The 27,008-nt window shown below is 46.9% G+C and overlaps 2 protein-coding genes across 3 annotated transcripts in view; both read left to right on the top strand.

Annotated features, from left to right (window-relative positions):
• LOC139530770 (formin-like) overlaps window positions 1-27,008 on the top strand; it is a 156,815-nt gene that overhangs the window by 21,625 nt on the left and 108,182 nt on the right. For both annotated transcript variants that reach the window (XM_071327451.1, XM_071327453.1), the window contains exons 4-7: window positions 7,238-7,358; window positions 13,850-13,911; window positions 15,496-16,166; window positions 22,322-22,463. In XM_071327451.1, the coding sequence (XP_071183552.1) occupies window positions 7,238-7,358; window positions 13,850-13,911; window positions 15,496-16,166; window positions 22,322-22,463 (996 nt within the window). The remainder of the gene's footprint in view (window positions 1-7,237; window positions 7,359-13,849; window positions 13,912-15,495; window positions 16,167-22,321; window positions 22,464-27,008) is intronic.
• Window positions 4,348-6,885, top strand: LOC139584093 (nascent polypeptide-associated complex subunit alpha, muscle-specific form-like). Its single transcript, XM_071415603.1, has one exon. The coding sequence runs from the start codon at window positions 4,930-4,932 to the stop codon at window positions 6,883-6,885; it is 1,956 nt and encodes a 651-aa protein (XP_071271704.1). The 5' UTR covers window positions 4,348-4,929.

The following is a 27,008-nucleotide window of genomic DNA, read 5'->3' as shown; positions in this document are numbered from 1 at the left end:
GTGTCTGTATGTAGCCTTGCTACTTTTATAGCCTCGCTACTGTATATAGCCTGTCTTTTTACTGTTGTTTTATTTCTTTACTTACCTATTGTTCACCTAACACCTTTTTTGCACTATTGGTAAGTAAGCATTTCACTGTAAGGTCTACCTGTTGTATTCGGCACACGTGACAAATAAACTTTGATTTGATTTGATTTGCTTAACCACCTGAATTCCTCCAGTTGCATTAACATTACGAGATCTGGGATGTGGTGCTGTGTACCGTGTACCGTGTACCGTGGCAGTTTCCAGAGCCCAGTACCTACTGTAGCCACTCTGCTAACACCTTCACATGCCACCATTTCTACACTCTTCGAAAAAAGGGTTCCAAAATGGTTCTTCAGCTGTCCCCATAAGAGAACCCTTTAAAGAACCCTATTTGGTTCCAGGTAAAACCCTTTTTGGTTCCATGTACAGTCGTGGCCAATTTTTTTTAGAATGACACAAATATGAATTTTCACAAAGTCTGCTGCCTCAGTTAGTATGATGGCAATTTGCATATACTCCAGAATGTTATGAAGAATGATCAGATGAATTGCAATTAATTGCAAAGTCCCTCTTTGCCATGAAAATGGACTGAACCCCCCAAAAAACATTTCCACTGCATTTCAGCCCAGCCACAAAAGGACCAGCTGACATCATGTCAGTGATTCTCCCATTAACACAGGTGTGAGTGTTGACCAGGACAAGGCTGGAGATCACTCTGTCATGCTGATTGAGTTCGAATAACAGACTGGAAGCTTCAAAAGGAGGGTGGTGCTTGGAATCATTGTTCTTCCTCTGTCAAACAGAGTTACCTGCAAGGAAACACGTGCCGTCATCATTGCTTTGCACAAAAAGGGCTTCACAGGCAAGGATATTTCTGCCAGTAAGATTGCACCTAAATCAACCAGTTATCGGATCATCAAGAACTTCAAGGAGAGCGGTTCAGTTGTTGTGAAGAAGGCTTCAGGGCGCCCAAAAAAGTCCAGCAAGCGCCAGGACCGTCTCCTAAAGTCGATTCAGCTGCGAGATCGGGGCACCACCAGTACAGAGCTTGCTCGGGAATGGCAGCAGGCAGATGTGAGTGCATCTGCACGCACAGTGAGGCAAAGACTTTTGGAGGATGGCCTGGTGTCAAGAAGGGCAGCAAAGAAGCCACTTCTCTCCAGGAAAAACATCAGGGACAGACTGATATTCTGCAAAAGGTACAGGGATTGGACTGCTGAGGACTGGGGTAAAGTCATTTTCTCTGATGAATCCCCTTTCCAATTGTTTGGGGCATCCAGGAAAAAAGCTTGTCCGGAGAAGACAAGGTGAGCGCTACCATCAGTCCTGTGTCATGCCAACAGTAAAGCATCATTCATGTGTGGGGTTGCTTCTCAGCCAAGGGAGTGGGCTCACTCACAATTTTGCCTAAGAACACAGCCATGAATAAAGAATGGTACCAACACATCCTCCGAGAGCAACTTCTCCCAACCATCCAGGAACAGTTTGGTGACGAACAATGCCTTTCCCAGCATGATGGAGCACCTTGCCATAAGGCAAAAGTGATAACTAAGTGGCTCGGGGAACAAAACATCGATATTTTGGGTCCATGGCCAGGAAACTCCCCAGACCTTAATCCCATTGAGAACTTGTGGTCAACCTCAAGAGGCGGGTGGACAAACAAAAACCCACAAATTCTGACAAACTCCAAGCATTGATTATGCAAGAATGGGCTGCCATCAGTCAGGATGTGGCTCAGAAGTTAATTGACAGCATGCCAGGGCGGATTGCAGAGGTCTTGAAAAAGAAGGGTCAACACTGCAAATATTGACTCTTTGCATCAACTTCATGTAATTGTCAATAATAGCCTTTGACACTTATGAAATGCTTGTAATTATACTTAAGTATTCCATAGTAACATCTGACAAAAATATCTAAAGATACTGAAGCAGCGAACTTTGTGGAAATTAATATTTGTGTCATTCTCAAAACTTTTGGCCACGACTGTAGAACCCTCTGTGGTAAGCGTTCTACATGGAAGCCAAAATAGTTCTACCTGTACACAAAAGGGTTCTACCTGGAACAAAAAGGGTTCATTAATGAGTTATCCTATGGGGGCAGCCCTACATAGCACATGCTATCTAAGGGTGTAGTGCCCAGTTGTCAAGTCACTGTAAACCATATTAGAGTGGATTGATTGTGTCACGCACAGTATTTAGCTCCCTTTCTCTTAGTGAGTAGAGCTAAGAAGCTCAACTATGTGTTTGCAACAGGCCAGGGCACCTGACTTGTGTGGGTCTGCCAAACACGCTAACAGACATATAAAACCTACTGTTGGTTCAGTGTGTCTCAAGGTGTTTTCACTCTGTACTGAAATCAAACAAATGGATTCTTCAGAGCTTGCCAAACATCTCTACATCTGAGCGAGAGATCCCACAAACAAAGTCTACATATTTAATCTACCCAAACACCAGCTGTTTGTCACAGGCAGGGTAGTATTGTCACGTTTCAATGTTTTACCTAGGTTGGTACATCTACTGTTAACATGGTGACCCAGTATCTAGTCATCAAATTAAACTAGATTGATTTACCACCACCTCTCACCTGCCAGCACATCTATTATTTTGGGTAAAGTGTCAAGAGAAGGTCATATAAATTGTAACAACTAAACAATTACTGTGCCTGTCTGTCAAGATTCCATCATGCTGTTTGACTAAGTTAAGCAACAGTAGATTGTTTTGTGTGGTTGTCAGACAGAGTAGCATAGCATAGTGTTATCAACAGCCACTCCTCGATCTCTGTTGCAGCCATCATATCATAACAAAAGTAATCCCTGTTGTGTTTTTCCTCTAGTGGTAGACTGTCTCAGCATAAAGATACCGACAATCTGTGGTGTGGCCTAAGCTGTCATTGTAGTCATGGACTCCATTGGGGTGACTTGTTTTTCAAGTCACGAGTAGTTGTGATCAGTGTGGGATTTGTAAAAGGGCCCTCCTCTAGCTGTCTGTCATTGTGACTCAGCTCCTCTCAGCCCACAGAACAGCGTAAGTCCAGCTGAGACCTGGCTATGCGGTTAGCTGATATATTTACACTGAGTAAATTAAAAGCCAATGCTATTACATAATGGGCCAGGGCTCAGGGCGCCTCGCTCCAGGATTGACAGAGAGCCTCAGACTGACAATCTGTGGATTTATTTTAATCCCAGTTAGAGACATTATGTTTAAATACAATAGTATTTTCTAATACATTATACATGTGATTATTTAATATCTAATAGATTATTAATGATTACAGATATGTATTATTAATGTCAAACATTTTGTCTTTGAACTCAAACCTCATGTCTGGTTTGGTATGGGGCTCTAAATCACCTTGACAACCATTAGTCATTCTTAATCTTCCTGTGTCTGGAGGAATGCATTGAGGAGTGAACTTTGGCTGCTTAGGCCAAATATGGCCTTACTAGGGCTTTGAGTTCCGTCTGAAAGCTCAATGAACAAGTAGCCCTAATTTCACTAAGTACTTTTCAGGCCTATGTGCTCTGTTTTGTGCTAAAATCTGTCAAGTGCACATTGTGTTCATATAAAGGGGGCATGGTACTTGAAAGATTTTTGAACCCATCGTATTTGAAGCAGCAGGTTTTGTAGACTACAGACAGAGTACAATGTTACTTGTCTGTGTAAACTTACTATAAACTCACTGTACTAGAAAACGAATGTGTGTATATGTATGTGTTCAGTTTATGATTTAATGTGAAGACATCCTTAATCTTTTCTAATGACATTCACACTGAGATGAGGGAATCATAACCTATTTTCCTCTCAGCAAACTGTAGCAGTGTTAGCCCCTTGGCGTTAGCGGAGCTACTGACGACACAAGATTGCAGTGCTGGAGTGCTGGTCAGGGCTGGGCAGCAGCAGCAGCAGTTCCAGACTGAATAAATCACCACAGCTTAAGCTCTGTGCCTTAATAGTATAGAGAGCACTGTCATCTGTAACACTGGGCTGGACCTCCTCCACCGTCCACCTAACCAACCAGGAGATTAGCTAGCTAACTAGCTAGCAGCCCCACTCTGTTTACAATGCATTAAGAAAGGATAGTGCTAAGCAACAGAGAGCTCCAGCTACCTGTGGCTGACATTTTACGGAAGTAAGATGGACTAATCGGACACCTGTTCTGCTTGCCGCCACAGATCCCTCCCAGGCAGGGCAGGGGAGGGAGGGGGGAGGCGGGGCCAGACCGGGTAGACCAGTGAGGCACATTTCTTTCCAACCTGGAGGCTTTTCCCAGGAACACAGAGCTCTCCTGTACACATACAGACACAGGGAAAGAGGGGAAAGAACCACGCCAGGAGGGCAACTCAGACAGTTGCTCTGAAGCAGGTCTCTCTACCTACACATAGAGGGGAAATGGAACCTTCCAGACCACCCTGAAATAACTTTTAAAACTGGTTGTAATGTTTTCCTGAGAAACTGAAAATGAGTTCCTCCTGGATTCCCAGGGAGATTATTCCAGGACATGCTTCCTGCCTCTGAACAGTTTGACTTGACCGGGAAAGTAATTGGAATTTCACTCGGCTTTACATCACTGGAAATGACATTTAACGTACAGAGGAGTCGAGGCTGTTTGTGATTGGAGATAGTGATCTATATGCAACACAGCAGGGTCTTTTGTTGCCATACAGGATTACAGGAGAGCAGGGGTTATACCTGGAGCCCTCCTGGAGAGGTTAAGAGGAGCTAGGGGATTTGTCCTCACAAAGGCCTTTTGTTCACTGGAACCAGTTGAAGTGGAACACAAATTGGCAGGTCGAGGTTCCTCTCAGTGTAGAGATGAGCCTTTTGTGACACCCTGAATGGACACACTGTGCTCGGGTAGCCTCTACCTGCTGGCTAGGAGTTCACTGGCATAAGTACATGCTACATGACAGTTAAAGGTTCTGTGAAAATTGACAGTGTAAGTAATAGCTCTAACGGTCAGGGGAAGCAGCAATCCAGTTCGTTCCGCAATAAGATCTCCACTATGTTTACACGTGGGGACAAGCCTGAGCCTCAGAGGCTGGCGGGAGAGACTGCGGTGCTGACGGCTTTCAGGACCCTGTCTGATGAAGATAACTATCTCACAGGGGTTCATTATCCAAGTGCTCTGGATGTTATCAGTGACGACAGACTTCGAGTGGGGGGAGATGTGAGGGGTAGGCGTGAGGTTCTTCATAATGGAGAGGCCACCTTCCTTGATACGGAGGACAGGATGGAATCATGGGAGAATGAGTCCAGTAGGAAGAGTAGCTCTGTGACCTCTCCTCCTAACCCAGGCCAACTGTCTGTGTCCGTGGCCGACCCAGATCTGGTCCAGGTCACTAGGGTGGAGATCTGCAGCGACACAGAGATGGAAGATGAGGAGGGGATCAGCAGCCTCAGCCAATCAGACAAGCATGCCTCCCCTGGAATGTCCCTCCCACCTGACGATGACCAGTGGACAGTGAACGATAATAACATTGGTCAGCTGCCACCCGCTGGCCCAGTGAGAGGTGCCATTGATACAGACTTAGAGCTGCCTGTGTTCAAGCCAGAAAGTCTTGTGGAAAGATCCCTCAAAGACACCTCTGTTCTGTACTCTGGAAGGATTATGGGCAGATCTGACAGTGGGACAGATCTTGGTCTCTTCTCCTCCGTCTCCAAACCACAAGTGCCTGGAGACGGCTGCAGCACATACCTATCCACTGATCCCAGGCCTGTGGAGGTGGGTGTGGATGCAGCAGCCATGGGTGCAGAGGGGTCCAGCCATCATCACCACAAAGTAGCCAAAGGCTTCAGCATCAACCAGGAGTTATTGGGCCTTACTGACGTGTGTGCTGGAAACCCTGCAGTGGCTTCACCTCTTAACCTGTCTTTGACCTCTGAACCCCAGACATCGGAGGCAGCAGCAGACAACACTGCCTTGGCGTCAGGACAGCCAGCGGACCAAGATACTGGACAGAGGAAGGAGATATTGTCGGGAAACACTGGAACTGAGGAGCATAGAGAGCATGCTCCCTGCCTCGACTCCCCTTCTGCCCTCTCTGATTCCAGGCCACCTGAAGCAGCAGAGCCATCTTCCCCCAGCCTGGAGGAGCAGCCTGACACGCATGTCCCTGGAAAGTCCCCAGTTGACAGCCAGCCAAGTGCCATTCCTGTCTCTGTCTCGCCCAGGGGCCAAGGCGACATGCCTGCCACTAGGAGGCCCGATACAGATCCGCCCTCCACCACATTGTCTCCCGCCAGGGGCACAGCCTCCTGCCAGGCACCCTCCTTCGAAATTCCTGCCCTGTTCAGCAGGCTGCGGGTTCTGAAGAAGGGGGCCGTGGGGGAGGAGAGGGAGACAGTGTCTGAGATCAAACAGAGAGACACTGATCTGGCCCTGCTGAGCCTGAAGAAGAGCATCAACAAAATCAAGAACCTCCCTGAGCAGATCACCTCCAGTAGCAGCACGTCCAAGAAATGTCCCGAGCCCAAAACTGTGTCTGAGACCAAGAGTAATCTCTTAGGGCAGATCAGCCAGCTACTCAACCTAGACGGTACCAAGGCCGAGGGCAAGCTAGACCCAGACAGGGACCCAGAGAGGAGGGAGGAGGGGGTGACAGACAAGGGTCCAGAGCACATCCCCATCACCCCACCAGCAGACAGCAGGAAAGCTTCAGACACAACACTTGACACCTTCAAGAGCTCCAAACCTGCTAAAAAGGATACAGAAGAGCCTGTGGATTTAGATGCTGTCAAGGAAAATAACAGAAGTGAAAAGGAGCTGCTGAAATCCATCTGTGAGAGAACCTCCAAGTCTCCTAGCAGCAGTGAGCAAAAAGGTCCAGCAGAGTCTAACGTATGTACTGTTTGTGTCTAACTCAAAGCAGTATTCCGTATGTATGTTGTATTTTAAAGATCGCTATTCATAAAAAAAAAAAACTCAGATCACCAAGGTTTTGACATTTATGAATGTAAAGCGATGTTGTGTTTTCTTGGGCATATGCAATGCAGACAGGACAAAACCAATATGTTTGTAACTTTAAAGTGATATTATCTCATAGGGTATTAGCTTTGGGGATAGTCTTGATTTGAGATGGTCTCATGTCTTATCACGTGTTGACTTCTCAGTCAGATTGGGCACCGACTGTACTGTAAGCCTTGGAGAGTGTGTACAGTTTCTATGTATGTGCTGTGTTAACTGAGGTATCATCTGCTGTCTTTCCTCCCAGTCTGAGGTCACCTCCCCTGCAGACAGTGAGGACCGGACCCCTGGGCGGCTCCAAGCCATCTGGCCCCCGCCCAAGCCCAAGGATGAGGAGGAGAAGGTGGGGCTGAGGTACACCGAGGCAGGTAAGGACCTGTGCCATCCTGGAGCTTTCCACTTACTCTACACCTCTTCTGCAATATTATACAATCTCTTGTTGAGAAACACCTGTATGCTGTTATCTGCCTTAACTAAGTCTCACAAGATATGATAATCTACTGATCATGAGTGCCTCCACCCTGTTTTATCCATGGCAGGCACTCTCCTTACTTAACCTGACTGGTTAATCTAATTGAGAGGTGATACAAACAAGTAGTGCAGCCCTGCTGGTGTCTGTACAGCCAGTTGGGCCCAGTGACAGGGTGTAAGAAAACCCTTTAAATCCTTTTAAAGCAGGAACGCACTGTAACCTTTCCTCCACGGTAATGCTGCTGTATGTTGAGATGTCTGCTAGCATCACAGGGTATAGTGGAGCTTTGGGAGGTAGTTTGGAGATAAGCTGGGGCTGGGCAGCCTGCCACTCTCTCAGCCTGGCTATGCTTTCTCTGTTTCTCTCTCTCTTTCTCTCTCTCTCTCTCTCTCTCTTTCTCTCTCACTCTCTCTCGCTCTCTCTCTCTCTCTCTCTCTCTGTCTCTCTCTGTCTTTCTCTCTTTCTCTCTCTCTCTCTCTCTCTCTCTCTCTCTCTCTCTCTCTCTCTCTCTCTCTCTCTCTCTCTCTCTCTCTCTCTCTCTCTCTCTCTCTCTCTCTCTCTCTCTCTCTCTCTCTCTCTCTCTCTCTCTCTCTCTCTCTCTCTCGCTGAAGAAGAATACTCACACAAATAGGGTAAAGGCGCACATGACTCTAAATAGGCTGATCCAACTACATTACAGGGAGATGCTCATTTCTCTTAATGTCTTAGATTCAGAGACATTGTGCAGCCTAGAACCTGCTGTACTGTAGCAGAGACATTATTTGGCAGGTATATCAGGCCATCTCACTGCTCATGGAGTTTGGAAGGCTGAGCAAAGGTCCAAGCTGATAGGTAGCTAGATAAAAACAACAAAGAGCATGTTTATGTGTGTGTGCACATCCATTTCCTGTAGACACACACCCATACTGTTCCACATAGCACCCACACCATTTATCATGAGCCGTAAGCCTACCATTAACTCTTGTGCTTTTACTCTGAATACTCAGAATACTAGCCTTGAAACAGCATAATTATTGGTTTGTTCTCACAAATTGCTTGAATACTTTAACCACCAGACATTATACTGTAATATCCCCTTTACAGCAGATTGTTTAGCTCTAATAGCTTTACTGCTGAGGTATCTAACTCGTTCAGACTTCCAGAAGCTATTTATATGGTTCACTGCTGTCACGTTCCTGACCTGTTTTCTGTTGTTTTGTATGTGTTTAGTTGGTCAGGGCGTGAGCTGGGTGGGAATTCTATGTTGTGTGTCTAGTTTGTCTGTTTCTATGTCCAGCCTAATATGGTTCTCAATCAGAGGCAGATGGTAATCGTTGTCCCTGATTGAGAATCATATATAGGAGGCTTGTTTTGTGTTGGGATTTTGTGGGTGTTTGTTTCCTGTCTCTGTGATTGTCTGCACCAGATAGGTCTGTCTCGGTTTTTGCACATTTGTTATTTTGTATTGTTGTTTGTAGTGTTTCACTTGTTCTTCATTAAACATGTTTAACACTAGCTGCGCTGCACTTTGGTCCTCTCCTTCACCTATGGATGAAAGCCGTTACAGAAACACCCACCAAACCCGGACCAAGCAGCGTGGAAATGGGCAGCAGCAACAGAAGCAGCGGTACCAGGAGGAATGGTCTTGGGAGCAAATATTCAACGGAGAAGGACCCTGGGCTAAGGTTGGAGAGAATCGCCGCTCTCGGGAGGAGAAGGAGGCAGCCACAGCCCAGGAGCGGTGGATTGAGGAGGCAGCACGTAAGAGAGGCTGGTAGCCCGAGAGGCTCACCCAAAAATTTCTTGGGGGGGGGGGAGGCTAAAGGGGAGTGTGGCGAAGCCGGGTTGGATACCTGAGCCAACTCCCCGGGCTTACCGTGGAGTGAGAGGGCGTCGTACTGGTCAGACACCGTGTTATGCGGTGGAGCGCACGGTGTCCCCAGTACGCGTGCTTAGCCCAGTGCGGGCTATTCCACCTTGCCGCACTGGTAGGGCTAGGTTGGGCATCGAGCCGGGTGCCATGAAGCCGGCCCAACATATCTGGCCTCCAGTACGTCTCCTCGGGCCGGCGTACATGGCACCAGCCTTACAGGTGGTGTCCCCGGTTCGCCTGCATAGCCCAGTGCGGGCTATTCCACCTCGCCGCACTGGCAGGGCTACAGGGACCATTCAACCTGGTAAGGTTGGAGAGGCTCGGTGCTCAAGAGCGCGTGTCCTCCTTCACGGTCCGGTATATCCGGCGCCACCTTCCCGCCCCAGCTCAGTACCACCAGTGCCTACACCACGCACCAGGCTTCCAGTGCATCTCCAGAGCCCTGTTCCTCCTCCCCGCACTCGCCCTGAGGTGCGTGCCCTCAGCCCGGTACCTCCAGTTCCGGCACCACGCATCAGGCCTATAGTGCGTCTCAGCCGGCCAGAGTCTGCCGTCTGCCCAGCGGTGCCTGAACTGCCCGTCTGCCCAGCGGCGCCTGAACTGCCCGTCTGCCCAACGCCGTCTGAACTGCCCGTCTGCCCAACGCCGTCTGAACTGTCCGTCTGCTCAACGCCGTCAGAGCTGGCCGTCTGCCCAGCGCCATCGGAGCCATCCGTCTCTCCAGCGCCATCTGAGCCATCCGTCTCCCCAGCGCCATCTGAGCCATCCGTCTCCCCAGCGCCGTCTGAGCCATCCGTCTCCCCAGCGCCGTCTGAGCCATCCGTCTCCCCAGCGCCGTCTGAGCCATCCGTCTCCCCAGCGCCGTCTGAGCCATCCGTCTCCCCAGCGCCGTCTGAGCCATCCGTCTCCCCAGCGCCGTCTGAGCCATCCGTCTCCCCAGCGCCGTCTGAGCCATCCGTCTCCCCAGCGCCGTCTGAGCCATCCGTCTGTTCCGAGCCGTCAGAGCCGCCCGTCTGTCCCGAGCCGTCAGAGCCGTTCGTCAGTCAGGAGCCGCTAGAGCCATTCGTCAGTCAGGATCTGCCAGGGCCGCCAACCAGACAGGATCTGCCAGAGCCGCCAACCAGACAGGATCTGCCAGAGCCGCCAACCAGACAGGATCTGCCGGAGTCGTCAGTCAGCCATGAGCGTCCAGAGCCGTCAGCCAGTCATGAGCTGCCCTACAGTCATGAGCTGCCCTCCAGTCATGAGCTGCCCTCCAGTCATGAGCTGCCCTCCAGTCATGAGCTGCCCTCCAGTCATGAGCTGCCCTCCAGTCATGAGCTGCCCTCCAGTCATGAGCTGCCCTCCAGTCATGAGCTGCCCTCCAGTCATGAGCTGCCCTCCAGTCATGAGCTGCCCTCCAGTCATGAGCTGCCCTCCAGTCATGAGCTGCCCTCCAGTCATGAGCTGCCACCCAGTCATGAGCTGCCACCCAGTCATGAGCTGCCACCCAGTCATGAGCTGCCACCCAGTCATGAGCTGCCACCCAGTCATGAGCTGCCACCCAGTCATGAGCTGCCACCCAGTCATGAGCTGCCACCCAGTCATGAGCTGCCACCCAGTCATGAGCTGCCACCCAGTCATGAGCTGCCACCCAGTCATGAGCTGCCACCCAGTCATGAGCTGCCACCCAGTCCGGAGCTGCCACCCAGTCCGGAGCTGCATCTCTGTCCGGAGCTGCATCTCTGTCCGGAGCTGCATCTCTGTCCGGAGCTGCATCTCTGTCCTGAGCTACCTCTCTGTCCTGAGCTACCTCTCTGTCCTGAGCTACCTCTCTGTCCTGAGCTACCTCTCTGTCCTGAGCTACCTCTCTGTCCTGAGCTACCTCTCTGTCCTGAGCTACCTCTCTGTCCTGAGCTACCTCCTAAATCATGTGGGGGCCTTGGGGAGGATTCTTAGGCCAAGGTCGTGGGCGAGGGTCGCCACTCAAAGGACGCTAAGGAGGGGGACAAAGACAGTGGTGTCCTCGTCCTGCGCCGGAGCCGCCACCGCGGACAGATGCCCACCCAGACCCTCCCCTTGAGTTTTAGGGGTGCGCCCGGAGTTCGCACCTTGAGGGGGGGGTTCTGTCACGTTCCTGACCTGTTTTCTGTTGTTTTGTATGTGCTTAGTTGGTCAGGACGTGAGCTGGGTGGGAATTCTATGTTTGTCTGTTTCTATGTCCAGTCTAATATGGTTCTCAATCAGAGGCAGATGGTAATCGTTGTCCCTGATTGAGAATCATATATAGGAGGCTTGTTTTGTGTTGGGATTTTGTGGGTGTTTGTTTCCTGTCTCTGTGATTGTCTGCACCAGATAGGTCTGTCTCGGTTTTTGCACATTTGTTATTTTGTATTGTTGTTTGTAGTGTTTCACTTGTTCTTCATTAAACATGTTTAACACTAGCCGCGCTGCACTTTGGTCCTCTCCTTCACCTATGGATGAAAGCCGTTACAACTGCACAATTAGCTGACATATTTTTATGTGGTTGTCGAATGTCGAAGACATTCTTATTCTCACATACTCTGGCCATATATGCGTGATATTACTGTAGTTTACTGTGAGATGAGGCAACGTAAATAAAGCAGTTTTTGAAAATGCAGTATCCTTTACAGTAACAGGAAGGACATTGAAAACAGATTGGTTTAGTTTCCTAAATAAGCTATTTTAATGGCATACAGTGCAGTCGGAAAGTATTCAGACCCCTTGACTTTTTCCACATACAGCCTTATTCTAAAATGTATTAAATCGTTTTTCCCCCTCATCAATCTCCACACAATACCCCATAATGACAAAGCAAAAACAGGTTTGTAGAACTATTTTCAAATCTATTAAAACAAAAAACTGAAATCACATTTACATAAGTATTCAGACCCTCTACTCAGTACTTTGTTGAAGCACCATTGGCAGTGATTACAGCCTCGAGTCTTCTTGGGTATGACGCTACAAGCTTGGTACACCTGTATTTGGGGAGTTTCTCCCATTCTTCTCTGCAGATCCTCTCAAGCTCTGTCAGGTTAGATAGGGAGCATCGCTGCACAGCTATTTTCAGGTCTCTCCAGAGATGTTCAATTGGGTTCAAATCCGTGCTCTGGCTGTTCCACTCAAGGACATTCAGAGACTTGTCCCGAAGCCACTCCTGTCTTGGCTGTGTGCTTAGTGTCGTTGTCCTATTGGAAGGTGAACCTTCGCCTAAGCGCTCTGGAGCAGGTTTTCATCAAGGATCTCTCTGCACTTTGCTCCGTTCATCTTTGCCTCGATCTTGACTAGTCTCCCAGTCCCTGCCACTGAAAATGATCCCCACAGCATGATGCTGCCACCACCATGATTCACCGTAGGGATGGTGCCAGGTTTCCTCCAGATGTGACTCTTGGCATTCAGGCCAAAGAGTTCAATCTTGGTTTCATCTGACCATAATCTTGTCCAAGAGTCCTTTAGGTACCTTTTGGCAAACTCCAAGCGGGCTGTCATGTTCCTTTTACTGAGGAGTGGCTTCCGTCTGGCCGCTCTACCATAAAGGCCCGATTGGTGGAGTGCTGCAGAGATGGTTGTCCTTCTGGAAGGTTCTCCCATCTCCACAGAGGAACTCTGTCAGAGTGATAATTGGGTTCTTGGTCACCTCCCTGACCATGACCCTTCTCCCACGATTGCTCCTTTTAGCTGGGCGGGCAGCTCTAGGAAGAGTTTGGTGGTTCCAAACTTGTGGGAAAAGTAATGGGTCTGAATACTTTCCGAATGCACTGTAGATGTAACTGAGCCACCCTACAGTAGATAATAAAATATATAATATCTACTGTAGGGTGGCTCAAATATCTACTGTAGGGTGGCTCAAATATCTACTGTAGGGTGGCTCAAATATCTACTGTAGGGTGGCTCAAATATCTACTGTACTGTGGCTCAAATATCTACTGTAGGGTGGCTCAAATATCTACTGTAGAGTGGCTCAAATATCTACTGTAGGGTGGCTCAAATATCTACTGTCGGGTAGCTCAGTCACATCCATGCCATTAAAATATCTAATTTAGGAAACTAAACCAACTTCTTTTCAATGTCCTTCCTGGAAGAGACATGCCTTTGTCTTCAACGGACCGCCTGAAGAACAATGAAGGACATAAATCTGTGTTGTAAGACAATAGTAACATCTGACAATATTATTGGAGAGTATTCAGACCTCTTGGCATGTCTCTTTCGTCCCTCAGCAGCAGCCTAGCGTAACATGGAGGAAGAGAGGATTATGTTTCACTGCCATATTAGTTATCCCTGCAATCACATGTTAATCTTGTGTCTGTTTTACTATTGTACTAATTAATGTCTGGTGAAAGAGAGAATGGTCTCATGAATGTCATGTAAAGTTGGTTGCTATTGAAAATGTAATCCCTTGTGGACATTGAATAATCCTTCAAACTAATGTGACATTGGTGATGGTCTTATGCTGTGTAATTGTATTTATGTATACATGTTAATGACATTGTCATGTGTTCTAGCTATAGTAAGTGGATGTCTTTTTTCCCTTCCAGAGCACCAGGCTGCCCTCTTGCAGCTGAAGAGAGAATGCAAAGAGGAGTTGGAGAAATTACATGTAAGTTATCCTCTTTGTTTTAAACAGTTCACTACATATCATTCTTACTGATTTCAGTGCTGGGGTTTGTTTCAACCAAATGCAGTCGCCTCACCATGTCCTACTGTCCGCATGTAATAACAAAGTAACTAATACTTAATGAACCCAGGACACTGCAGTTTTCTTCAGTGACACTAGATGTCGCCAATCAACCACAGAAGCAAAGCCAACTATTGTCTTTAGTGACTGGACTTTCCAGGCTTGATGTCTGAGAATGTCTCAATGTCCCAAAGTGTGGTTACACACCTCTCTTCACCACCATTAAAAATGGACAGCCTTGCATTTCTATCTAAATATATTATTGGCCTTAAGTGGGTCTGGCGTCTCCTTTGACTCCTTCAAATGGTAATTTCAACCAAAGCATCTCATGAATTGGCTCACACTTTTGTGGCACAACACTGTTGTCAGGCACAATGTTTTATATTGACAGCACAACAATGATATAAATGTGTTTGAATGATAGTCCTCAAATACAGTAGGACTCATCCTGTCTTAAATGTGACATCCCAGTCACATTTGATATGAGGTCATCATTGAGAGAGGAAGCTGTGATGTCATGATGTGAAGCTCCTGCCAGTTCCTCATATGACATAAGATCACAATTTACAACATGGATGCACCCAGAGATCTCATTTACTGACCTGTCTCTTTCCAACTGGAAATGTCTCCATTATTTCTTGTAAGATCTAGTTTAGAGTTCACCCTCTGAACTCAGCAGATTCCACTCTGTTGCTGAAGCACCATAATGCATTGTTTGTTCAACTGAGCCACCAGTGCCAAGGTGATGCAATTGAAAGCAGTATTTGAAATAGTTTCTCACAGGTCTCAGAGGAGTAGTCACATTTATTTGTTATGTTTCCTCTGTGTTCCAAGAGCAGCCTGAGATGAGTAAGAGGATCATAGAGCAGACTGTTGACCATATTTATGGAACAATTTCTCTGAACAACAACCTTACTTGAGCAAATTGTCTCTGGAAAGTGTGTCTGAAAAGGACTATTATTAAAGCAGTGCTGATTCAGCAGTTATAGATGACTTCCTCTGCGTGTAGAGGTCTTCCTCTGTGTGTTACCCTGCCATTTATCTCTAATCCCTTGCATCAAGCCATCGTATTGACACTCATAAACATGTAGTTAAACCATGAGAAAGGATAGGAACGTGCCTAATTCATTTTCCTTGCTGACCTCCATGCTAACAAGAAACATGTGTCGGATACATTGCAAAATGGTTTTCTTTTCACTTTTCCTCAAGTTTGGCTGGATTATGTTGATGTTTGAAACTTCCAATAAACATCCAGCTTATTAGCTCTTCATTATGTTGTCAGTCATTGTACTTTTCTGTTGGGGATGAAAGATTGGAATGAAAATGAGTGGACATGATGTTAGAAATCACTTAATTTAATTTAATAAAGGTAATGATGGCCATTTTCCCTCACATGCTGTCATTGAGTCACCCACGGGTCTTTGTGGTGCCCAACATTATGTGATTCTGTTTCATATGGCTGAGTGGGATGTTTCTGACTTATCTTTGTGCTCCTGCTCCACACAGACGGACTTTGAGCTCCAGATCTTCCAGGTGCATGGGGAGCATGCTGTGTCAGTGTCCCGGCTGGAGGGAGTCATCAACAAGATGCATACAGACCGTTACCAGGCCTTTAACCAGGGGCTTGAGAGGGGCAAGCTCCGCGAGACCTGTGTGTCCACTGAGGACGACCTGCCCCCCAAAACGTTCCGTAACGTCTGCATCCAGACAGACAGGGAGACCTTCCTCAGGACCCCCGAGGGTGAGGCCAGCCGGTCCGGTCTCAGCCCCAGCCAGAACGTGCCTAAGAAACTCAACCTGGACTCCATCAACCTGAGTCTGCATGGAGGACTGCCTGGTCCACCTCCTCCTCTTCCTCCTCCTCCTCCCCCTCCTCCCCTCCCTGGCCAAATAGGACTGCTTCCACCTCCTCCTCCCCCGTTACCTGGCAACATGGGGCCACCGCCTCCACCCCCCCTCCCAGGTTTTGGTCCCCCACCTCCCCCTCCCCTTGGGTTACCTGGAGCTGGCCCTCCTCCTCCCCCTCCTCCTGGGTGTGGCCCACCCCCTCCTCCTGGGGGAGGATTTGGGTTTGGGTTCGGCCAGGCAGCAGAGAAGGCCCCAAGGAAGCCTGCGTTGGAACCTGCCACTCCCATGAAGCCTCTATACTGGACCAGGATACAGATCCAGGACAATAAGTACCTACTTCTTCTATAGCCCATTCACAAGATTTATTATCACTTCTGTCTCCCTCTCCTCACTGTGGCACCTCCATCAGGTACACAGACACTCTAATACAGTAAAACATCAGGCTGGGTTGACCGCCCCTACACTAGTACCCTGGATGAGGACAGGAGCCCAGTGAGATGTTTCAGCACATTTCCAGTGGCTTTGGTTTGTACTGCTGGATGCCAGGCTCCCAGCTTTATGGCCTTGTATTTCTATGGCTGGATTGGTAGAGGAAGTTGACTTGTGGTTCACACTTTCTGGTCCTGGCTAATGGTGGAGGGTTGAGTGGGCCACAGCGGTTACATGCCTGCTATAAAGTTTACAGTGTAACAGCATTAAACAGGACTATTAACTGTAACACGTTTCTGGATAGACATTATGAGGGTAAATACAGTACACTTTCGAAAAAGGCCAGGTCAATGAACAAATGTCAAAATACACACACTTTCGCTGTATATACAGAGCAGGCTTCATGAGGAAGCTGTAATAGGGAAGACATAGTTAACTGTGCTTTACAGGGATTACATGTCAATACAGGCATGGTCCAGTCAATTATAAATACTGCCTGCTGTGGAAGGCTTTGTGGAGTTTACGTAGATGTATTTTCCCAACATTTTTCAACATTGATTCACTGCAGTTTGCTGGAGTCAGTCAGAGCCCATTACGTGGAGTTATTTGAGTTGGTCCCTGTGAAGGCAGTATGAAATTAAAGGGAAGATTTTTGGGAGTATCATTATGTTCTTGGTTATAGCCTCTTGGCTGTCCCAGACAGATACTTTCACCACCGCTGTGGGTAGCCAATAGCAAATTGGGCCCAATTGGACACACTCGACTCTAATTGAGTCTCTGTCTATGTGTTTGATTGCTGTGGTATTTCAGCTATGACCAGCTGGCCAACATTTTCAAATCAATCGTATTTGTCACATGCGCCGAATACAACAGGTGAAAGTATTACAGTGAAATACTTACTTACAAGCCCTTAACCAACAATGCAGTTTTAAGAAAAATATCCCCCCCCAAAAAAAAAAAATATAAGTAACAAATAATTAAAGAGCAGCAGTAAATAACAATAGCAAGGCTATATACAGGGGGTTCCGGTACAGAGTCAATGTGCGGGGGCACCGGTTAGTCGAGGTAATATGTACATGTAGGTAGAGTTATTAAAGTGACTATGCATACTGTAGATAATAACAGAAAGTAGCAGCAGGGTGAAAGGGGGGGCAATGCAAATAGTCTGGGTAGCCATTTGATTAGATGTTCAGGAGTCTTATGGCTTGAGGGTAGAAGGTGTTTAGAAGCCTCTTGGACCTAGACTTGGCACTCCGGTACCGCTTGCCGTGCGGTAGCAGTGAGAATAGTCTATGACTAGGGTGGCTGGAGTCTTTAACAATTGACACCGCCTGGTATAGAGGTCCTGGATGGCAGGAAGCTTGGCCCCAGTGATGTACTGGGCCGTACGCACTACCCTCTGTAGTGCCTTGTGGTCAGAGGCCGAGCAGTTGCCATACTAGGCAGTGATGCAACCCGTCAGGATGCTCTCGATGGTGCAGCTGTAGAACCTCTTGAGGATCAGAGGACCCATTTTTTGTCTGTTTGTTGAGTTCCCTTCGTCTCCACCGTGGTAAAACGTCTCCTTTCTGATCGAGTCAGCCCCGGCCGGCCAAACCCTGACCTCATGACTTGACAGTAGAGAGAAACTCATGAACACAAACACAGATAAGGCATATCCAGGTTGTATCTCATCCGGCCGTGATTGGGAGTCCAATAGGGCGGCACACAATTGGCCCAGCGTTGTCCAGGTTTGGCCGGGGTAGGCCATCATTGTAAATAATATTTTTTTATTAACTGACTTGCCTAGTTAAATAAAGTAAAATATTAAAATATAAATATAAATACAAAATATATATTTTTTAATATCTACAGTCCATACAGTATGGATACAGTACATCTACAGAAGCAGTAGGCCTATTACATTTTACAAAGGGATCCCTTATAGAAAGTTGCTAAATCATGCAACATTACATATTACTATCAGTAGATAAACTCTAATTGAAAAGTTAACATGACCTGTGTTATACATACAGTAAGTCTGCCTCACATAGGTGGGTCCTGATGAACCTGTCTCAGTGAACCTGTTGCCTGTGAGGCTGTCTGACCTGGCCTATATAGAGACTGAGTTATGGCGGACTTCATCTTCCTCTCCCTGCGTTATCAGAGACGGCTGGATCACTTATCAAACAGAGCCTGAGGCTGCCACACTGTCTAACCCATGGGATAGTTATCTTCTATGATTTAAAAGAGGAATGGAAAGTAAAGGTGGCAGAGCAAGGCTGAACTCTGGGAGGCTTCTGTACAAAGAGAGACATCATCAGACTCCTTCTCTGTTTGCTTTCAGCGTTACCCAGCAACAGAGGAAACAGAATACTTCCTATCTTCCTTGTAGTTTATTTGAAATGCTCCTTTAGTGCTGGAATCTCACATCTCAAACCCAGTGACACTTGAATCATATGATTTTCAGAAGCCTCAGTCATAAATGTAACTTTTTATTAAAAAGCGGAAATTGAAGTCGCTTTTCTTTGCGTTCTGCAAATTCTCACTCCAGCAAACGTCTGCCCTGAATCAAAATATGGAAGTAAACACTGCACAGCCCAAGTAAACATCAAATAAACAGCTTCACAAATTGTTTATCTCTGGCACAGGACAATTTGTACTGAGAAGTCCACTAGCTATTCCACTTTTCCTAAGAAGTAAAATCAAATCAAATCAAATTGTATTAGTCACATGCAACAGGTGTAGACCTTACAGTGAAATGCTTACTTACGAGCCTCTAACCAACAATGCAGTTTTAAAAAATACGGATAAGAATAATAAATATAAGTATCAAGTAATTAAAGAGCAGCAGTAAAATAAATATACAGGGGGGTACCGGTACAGAGTCAATGTGCATGGGCACCGGTTAGTTGAGGTAATATGTACATGTAGGTAGAGTTATTAAAGTGACTATGCATGATAACAACAGAGAGAAGCAGCGGTGTAAAAGGGGGGGAATTGCAAATAGTCTGGGTAGCCATTTGATTAGATGTTCAGGAGTCTTATGGCTTGGGGGTAGAAGCCTCTTGTACCTAGATTTGGCGCTCCGGTACCACTTGCCCTGCGGTAGCAGAGAGAACAGTCTCTGACTAGGGTGGCTGGAGTCTCTGGCAATTTTATGGGCCTTCCTCTGACACCGCCTGGTATAGAGGTCCTGGTTGGCAGGAAGCTGGGCCCCAGTGATGTACTGGGCCATTCGCACTACCCTCTGTAGTGCCTTGCGGTCGGAGGCATAGCAGTTGCCATACCAGGCAGTGATGCAACCAATCAGGAAGCTCTCGATGGTGCAGCTGTAGAACCTTTTGAGGATCAGAGGACCCATGCCAAATCTTTTCAGTCTCCTGAGGGGGAATAGGTTTTGTTGTGCCCTCTTCACGACTGTCATGGTGTGCTTGGACCATGTTAGTTTGTTGGTGATGTGGACACCAAGGAACTTGAAGCTCTCAACCTGCTCCACTGCAGCCCCGTTGATGAGAATGGGGGCGTGCTCGGTCCTATTTTTCCTGTCGACCACAATCATCTCCTTTGTCTTGATCATGTTGAGGGAGAGTTTGTTGTCCTGGCACCGCACGGCCAGGTCTCTGACCTCCTCCCTATAGGCTGTCTCGTCGTTGTCGGTGATCAGGCACGATTGTGTCTGTTGTGTTATCGGCAAACTTAATGATGGTGTTGGAGTCGTGCCTGGCTGTGCAGTCATGAGCGAACAGGGAGTACAGGAGGGGACGGAGCACGGACCCCTGAGGGGCCCCTGTGTTGAGGATCAATGTGGCGGATGTGTTGTTACCTACCCTTACCACCTGGGGGCGGCCCGTCAGAAAGTCCGGGATCCAGTTGCAGAGGGAGGTGTTTAGTCCTATGGTCCTTAGCTTAGTGATGAGCTTTGAGGGCACTATGGTGTTGAACGCTGAGCTGTAGTCAATGAATAGCTTTCTCACATAGGTGTTCCTTTTGTCCAGGTGGGAAAGGGCAGCGTGGAGTGCAATAGAGATTGCATCATCTGTGGATCTGTTGGGGCGGTAGGCAAATTGGAGTGGGTCTACGGTTTCTGGGATAATGGTGTTGATGTGAGCCATGACCAGCCTTTCAAAGCTCTTCATGGCTACAGACGTGAGTGCTATGGGTCGGTAGTCATTTAGGCAGGTTACCTTAGTGTTCTTGGGCACAGGCACTATGGTGGTCTGCTAGAAACATGTTGGTATTACAGACTCGGACAAGGAGAGGTTGAAAATGTCAGTGAAGACACTTGCCAGTTGGTCAGCGCATGCTCGCAGTTCACGTCCTGGTAATCCGTCTGGCCCTGCGGCCTTGTGAATGTTGACCTGTTTAAAGGTCTTACTCACATCGGCTTACTTACACAGTCTTCTGGAACAGCTGGTGCTCTCATGCATGTTTCAATGTTATTTGCCTCGAAGCGAGCATAGAAGTAGTTTAGCTCGTCTGGTAGGCTTGTGTCACTGGGCAGCTCTCAGCTGTGCTTCCCTTTGTAGTCTGTAATGGTTTGCAAGCCCTGCCACATCCTACGAGCATCAGACCTGGTGTAGTACGATTCGATCTTAGTCCTGTATTGACGCTTTTCCTGTTTGATGGTTTGTCAGAGGGCATAGCGGGATTTCTTATTAGCTTCCAGGTTAGAGTCCCGCTCCTTGAAAGCGGCAGCTCTAGCTTTTAGCTCAGTGTGGATGTTGCCTGTAATCCATGGCTTCTGGTTGGGGTATGTACGTACGGTCACTGTGGGGACGACGTCATCGATGCACTTATTGATGAAGCCAATGATTGATGTGATGTACTCCTCAATGCCATCGGAGGAATCCCGGAACATGTTCCAGTCTGTGCTAGCAAAACAATCCTGTAGCTTAGCATCTGCTTCATCTGACCACTTTTTTATTGATCTAGTCACTGGTGCTTCCTGCTTTAATTTTTGCTTGTAAGCAGGAATCGGGAGTATAGAATTATGGTCAGATTTGCCAAATGGAGGGCGAGGGGGAGCTTTGTATGCGCCTCTCTGTGTGGAGTAAAGGTCGTCCAGAGTTTTTTTCCCTCTGGTTGCACATTTAACATACTGATAGAAATTTAGGAAAATGGATTTAAGTTTCCCTGCATTAATGTCCCTGGCTACTAGGAGCGCCGCCTTTGGGTGAGCGTTGTCTTGTTTGCTTATGCCGGAATACAGCTCATCCAATGCTGTCTTAGTGCCAGCCTCAGTCTGTGGTGCTTTGTAAACAGCTACGAAAAATACGTAGTAGATAGTGTGGTCTACATTTTATAATGAGATACTCTACCTCAGGCGAGCAATAGCTGAAGACTTAGACTTCCTTAGATATTGTGCATCAGCTGTTATTTACAAAAATATATAGTCCGCCGCACCTTGTCTTACTAGACATCGCTGTTCTATCCTGCCGCTACAGCGTATAACCAGCCAGCTGTATGTTGGTAGTGTCGTTGTTCAGCCACGACTCCGTGAAGCATAAGATATTACAGTTTTGAATGTCCCGTAGGTAGTTTAATCTTCCACGTAGGTCATCGATTTTATTCTCCAAAGATTGCACGTTTGCTAGCAGAATGGAAGGAATTGGGGGTTTATTCGATCACCTACGAATTCTCAGAAGGCAGCCCGCCCTCTGGCCCCTTTTCTCCGCCTCCTTATCATGCAAATCACGGGGATCTGTGCCTGTTCCTGAGAAAGCAGTATATAATTTGCGTCGGGCTCGTCAGACTCGTTAAAGGAAAAAAATAATTCTGCGAGTCCGTGGTGCGTAATCGCAGTCCTGATGTCCAGAAGTTATTTTCGGTCATAAGAGATGGTAGTGGCAACATTATGTACAAAATAAGTAAAAAAATAAGTTACAAACAATGCAAATAAACGAACAAAAAAACACAATCGGTTGGGGACACGTAAAATGTCAGTCTTCTTTTCCGGCGCCAAGTCACCCCCGTAACACAGTCTCCTGACATCACAGTAACATTGTTATTGAAAATGGTTTTATGTTGAACTGTGGTGCTCCTCAGCGTATAAAAGTGTGTCTCTTGTTTCCAGTAATAATACACTGTGGGGTTCTCTGGAGGAGCCAGATATCGTAGACACCAAGGAGTTTGAGGACCTGTTCTCCAAGGCCACTCTGCAGCCAAAGAAGAAGCCCCTTTCAGACACCTATGAGAAGAAGGCCAAGACTAAGAAGGTTGGTTGAAATCTCATCCATTCTCTTCTCTCCCCCGTGCTACTATATTGTCTTGGCTCCTGCTGTTTTTCCTCTCTTAGGAGGAGAATCTCAAGTGTCTTGGGTTTGGAAGGTGATGAGGGCTACTACACTTTCCATGCAGGGACCCATACACTGTAGCTTTAAAGCTGTCACCAGAAAGGATGACACACTCCATTTGACATGGCACGTCGTATTTCTCAGACCTGTCTTGTCCAAAGAAAATGCTTTGTCATCATAATGTATCTCATTTCTACCACACAAGGGCCCTAGTGGTACATTTGAATTCAGATTTCCTTTACTAAAGTTTTGTTGTCAGTATTAGGAGTTATTGAGATTAGGTAGTCAGGAAGAAAATATTGACGTAATGCATTTTTTGAGGACGTTATTACTATGTTACTCCAGTAAGAGGTTCTGCTGAATGAATACAATGGTGTCAGCAGATTATACCTTATTCTCCAACCCTAGACCACTTACCTCTGGAACATTCCATTAGGAGCTCTGCTGAGTTAGCCCAAGTAGAGCCACATAAACATGGATCCTAGCATTACATGGAGTCTAATCTAGAAACAACACAAAGTTTGCCAGGAGTAATATCGCTCCCTTCTCTTTTCTCGTCTTCCTCCCGACTGTCCAATTCATGGTGATTGGTGTAGGAAGCTCTTGTGCGACGTCAAACTAGGCTATCAGGTGGCAGTGAGTTCAGTTTTCCTCTCCTCTCCCTGGCCCTGTGTATAGAATCACAGCTGGGTAGGATCCACCTTTAGCTGCTGCTTGCACTTCACAATCAGCTGTAGACTAAACTGTCCTACTCCTTGATTTGGAATCTTCTTTTGATTGTCCTTTTGACTAAGTTTATTAGTCATTTTCTTACGAAACCTGGTAATAGTTATTGGTTGAGAGAAATCATGAAGAAAAAAATGGTCCTGTCCAGACTTGATGTCGATTTTTGGTACGGACCAAATCTAACCCAATCATAGACATCTATGTTTCACACATTTGGACAGCACAGTAAAGCACAATACAGCACAGTAGAGCACAGCAGAGTACAGAATATTACAGTACAGTACACAGTACACTAAATAAAAGCAGAGTAGAGGTCAGTACAATACAGTACAGTACTGTATAGTAGAGCACAGTACAGCACAGTAGAGCACAGTACAGTGGAACACAGCACACACAGTGATTGTGGGCAGGCAGGCTCCACTCTGGCTCCGCCTCCAATCATAAGCTACGCATCGCGCAAGCGACTCTCTTGCTTCCTTGTAACCACCAGTCACCAGCCTACTATTTAGATTTGCCTGGTTAAGAAACATAAACTACTTATGAAATTGAAAACAATACTAGTATTGACTTTAATAGTAAAACAGTCAAGCTATTTGTCTCTCTCTCCCCTTGAGCATAGAAAAGTGGGCTGTGGTCTACCGAGTGGCGCAGCGGTCTAAGGCATCACTACAGATCCGGGTTCGATCCCGGGCTGTGTCGCAGCCGGCTGTGACCGGGAGACCCATGAGGCGGCGCACAATTGGCCCAGCGTTGCCTGGGTTAGGGGAGGGTTTGGCTGACCGGGTTGTCCTTGTCCCATCACGCTCTAGCAACTCCTGTGGCGGGCCGGGCGCATGCATGCTGACACGGTTGCCAGTTGTACAGTGTTTCCTCCAACACATTGGTGCGGCTGGCTTCCGGGTTAAGCGAGCAGTGTGTCAAGAAGCAGTGAGGCTTGGCAGGGTCATGTTTCAGAGGACGCATGGCTCTCGACCTTCGCCACTCCCGAGTCCATACGGGAGTTGCAGTGATGGGACAAGACCGTAACTACCATTTGGATACCATGAAATTGGGGAGAAAATGGGGTAATAAATATAGAATAAAATAAAGATAAGTAGGCTGTCTTTGTGTATGTCAACTCCATGTACCCTCCCACTTTACCCCATGCATCCCTTAGTCAGGTTCTGACAAGTCTTCCTTTAGCTTTGACTCTGCAATAAAAAATCTAAACAAATATCAGTGGAAGATTACAAAAAAGTAGCGTTGCCACTCAGTCGTGAACAGCGAGTACAGGAGGGGACTAAGCACACACCACTGAGGGGCCACCGTGTTGATGGTCAGCGTGACGGAGGTGTTGTTGCCTACCCTCACCACCTGGGGGCAGCCCGTCAGGAAGTCCACCATCCAGTTGCAAAGGGAGGGGTTCAGTCCCAGGGTCCCTAGCTTAGTGATGAGGTTGGAGGGGACTATGGTGTTGAACGCTGAGCTGTAGTCTACCAACAGTATTCTCACATAGTTATTTCCCCTCTTGTCCAGGTGGGAGAGGGCAGTGTGAAGTGCAATTGAGATTGCGTCATCTGTGGATCTGTTGGGGCGGTATTTGAATTGGAGTGGGTCTCGGATGATGGTGTTGATGTGTGTCATGACCAGCCTTTCAAAGCACTTCATAATTACAGATGTGAGTGCTACAGGGTGTTAGTAATTTAGGTAGGTTATCTTGGAGCTATTGGGAACAGGGACCCATGGTGGTCAGCTTGAAACATGTTGGGATTACAGACTGGGACAAGGAGAGATTGAAAATGTCTGTAAAGACACTTACCAGCTGGTCTACGCATGCTTTGAGAACGTGCCCTGGTATTCCTTCTGTGATTGTTAGCCTGTTTAAATATGTTGCTATATTTCAGCCACGGAGAGCGAGATCACACAGTCATCCAGAAAAACAGGAGCTTTCACGCATTTAGCTCGATTGGTAGTTCTGCATTGCTGGGCCACTCATGGCTGGGTTTCCCTTTGTAATCCGTTATCGTCTGCAAGCCCTGCCACGTGCGACGAGTGTCAGAGCCAGTGTAATAGGATTCCACCTTCCTCCTATATTGTTCTTTTGCATGTTTAATGTCTCGTTGGAGGTCGTAGAGGGCTTCCTTCTATCCATCCATGTCCGGTTCCTTGTTAGCGGTAGCTCTAGGCTTTTACCCCAGAGCTGATATTGCTTGTAATCCATAGTTTTTGGTTCAGATACATTCTTATAGTCATTGTGGGGACGACATTGCATATGCAATTATTGATGAAGCCCATGACTGTTGTGGTAAACTCCTCAATGCTATCGGATGAATCTCAGAACATATCCCAGTCTGTACTAGAAAAACAGTCTTGTAGTCTTGCGTCTGCTTCATCTGACCACTTCTGTATTGAGTGCATCACTGGTACTTCCTGTTTGAGCTTTTGTTGGTCAGATTTCCCGAAGGGAGGACGAGGGAGGGCCTTGTATGCGTTTCTGTGAGTAGAATAAAAGTGGTCTAGAGTTTTAGCGCCCCTAGTGGCGCAGGAGACGTGTTGGTAGAAGTGAGGTCGGATGGTTTAACGTCTCCCCGCGTTAAAGTTTCCGCCCACCAGAAACGCTGCCTCTGGGTGAGCCGGTACTTGTTTGTTTATGGCCCCATACAGTTCGCTGAGTGCCAGAGTGGTGTTGGCTTGAGAACTTTCTTGGTAGATAAAGGGTCTGCAGCTTACCATGAGGAATTCTATATCAGGTGAGCAAAAGCTCGAGATTTCCTTCACACTTGATGCAAAAAAACAGTTGTTATTTTATGTTATTTACTGAACTGCACTGTACTGTACTTTACTCTACTGAATTAAACTCTACTGTACTCTACTGAATAAAACTTTACTGTCCTGTACCGTACCTTACTGTAGCTCTACTGTGTTCTGATGTACTAATCTATGCCGTACTGTCCTGTGATGTTCAAACTTGTGAAACAGATTTGGTTCTGGTCCGCACCTAACAAATTTAGGCAGACGCTCTTATCCAAAGTGACATACAGTCAGTGCATTCAACTAAGGTAGATAAACAACCACATATCACAGTCACAGCAACAACAACAAAAATCTGTAACTGTTACTGAAATGTTATTGTAGTTGAAGTGGTCTGTTGGTTTATTCTGTAGGTTGGACTAATTTGAACATCATCGCTGCCAGTTTTAAAGCTTTTGAAAAAGCTTACATATGTGCATGTGACAGTGGGAGCAATAATGCATTCTGTTGCGGTCTTCAGTTGGCTCCTCTTTCCTATCTTAGGAGACTTGAAAAAGTATTATTGTGATATAATGCTTACTTCATTGATCATGTAAATATGCAGTTGAAATTTGGCCATAGAATCAATGACTGAAAAACATGTCTTTTCAACATCTGTTAAATGACGTATTTTCAACGTCTGGAAAATACATATTTTTTACATCCTGAAAATATGTCTTTTCACCTTTCATTCAGCATGTAATATGCACCTGATTTCAACATCCGAAAAATACATATTTTCGACGTCCGGAAAATAAGTATTTTCACCTTTCAATCAGCACCTAAAATGCACCTGACATCAACGTCTGGAAAAGATGTCTAAAAGATGCTTACTGGGAAAGCAGCTGAGTCAGATATCAACGTGAGCTAGGAGGCTGATTTAGGGGCCAGCCAGCCCTGCAGGCAGGGTCAGGGAGACAGGAAACAGTTGGCTGAGCTTGATCAAATATTGGGCCAGTTGATGGGTTCAGA

This window comes from Salvelinus alpinus, chromosome 9, assembly GCF_045679555.1.
Source record: "Salvelinus alpinus chromosome 9, SLU_Salpinus.1, whole genome shotgun sequence".
Lineage (NCBI taxonomy): Eukaryota > Metazoa > Chordata > Actinopteri > Salmoniformes > Salmonidae > Salvelinus > Salvelinus alpinus.
This window is presented reverse-complemented; position numbering and strand designations above follow the sequence as displayed.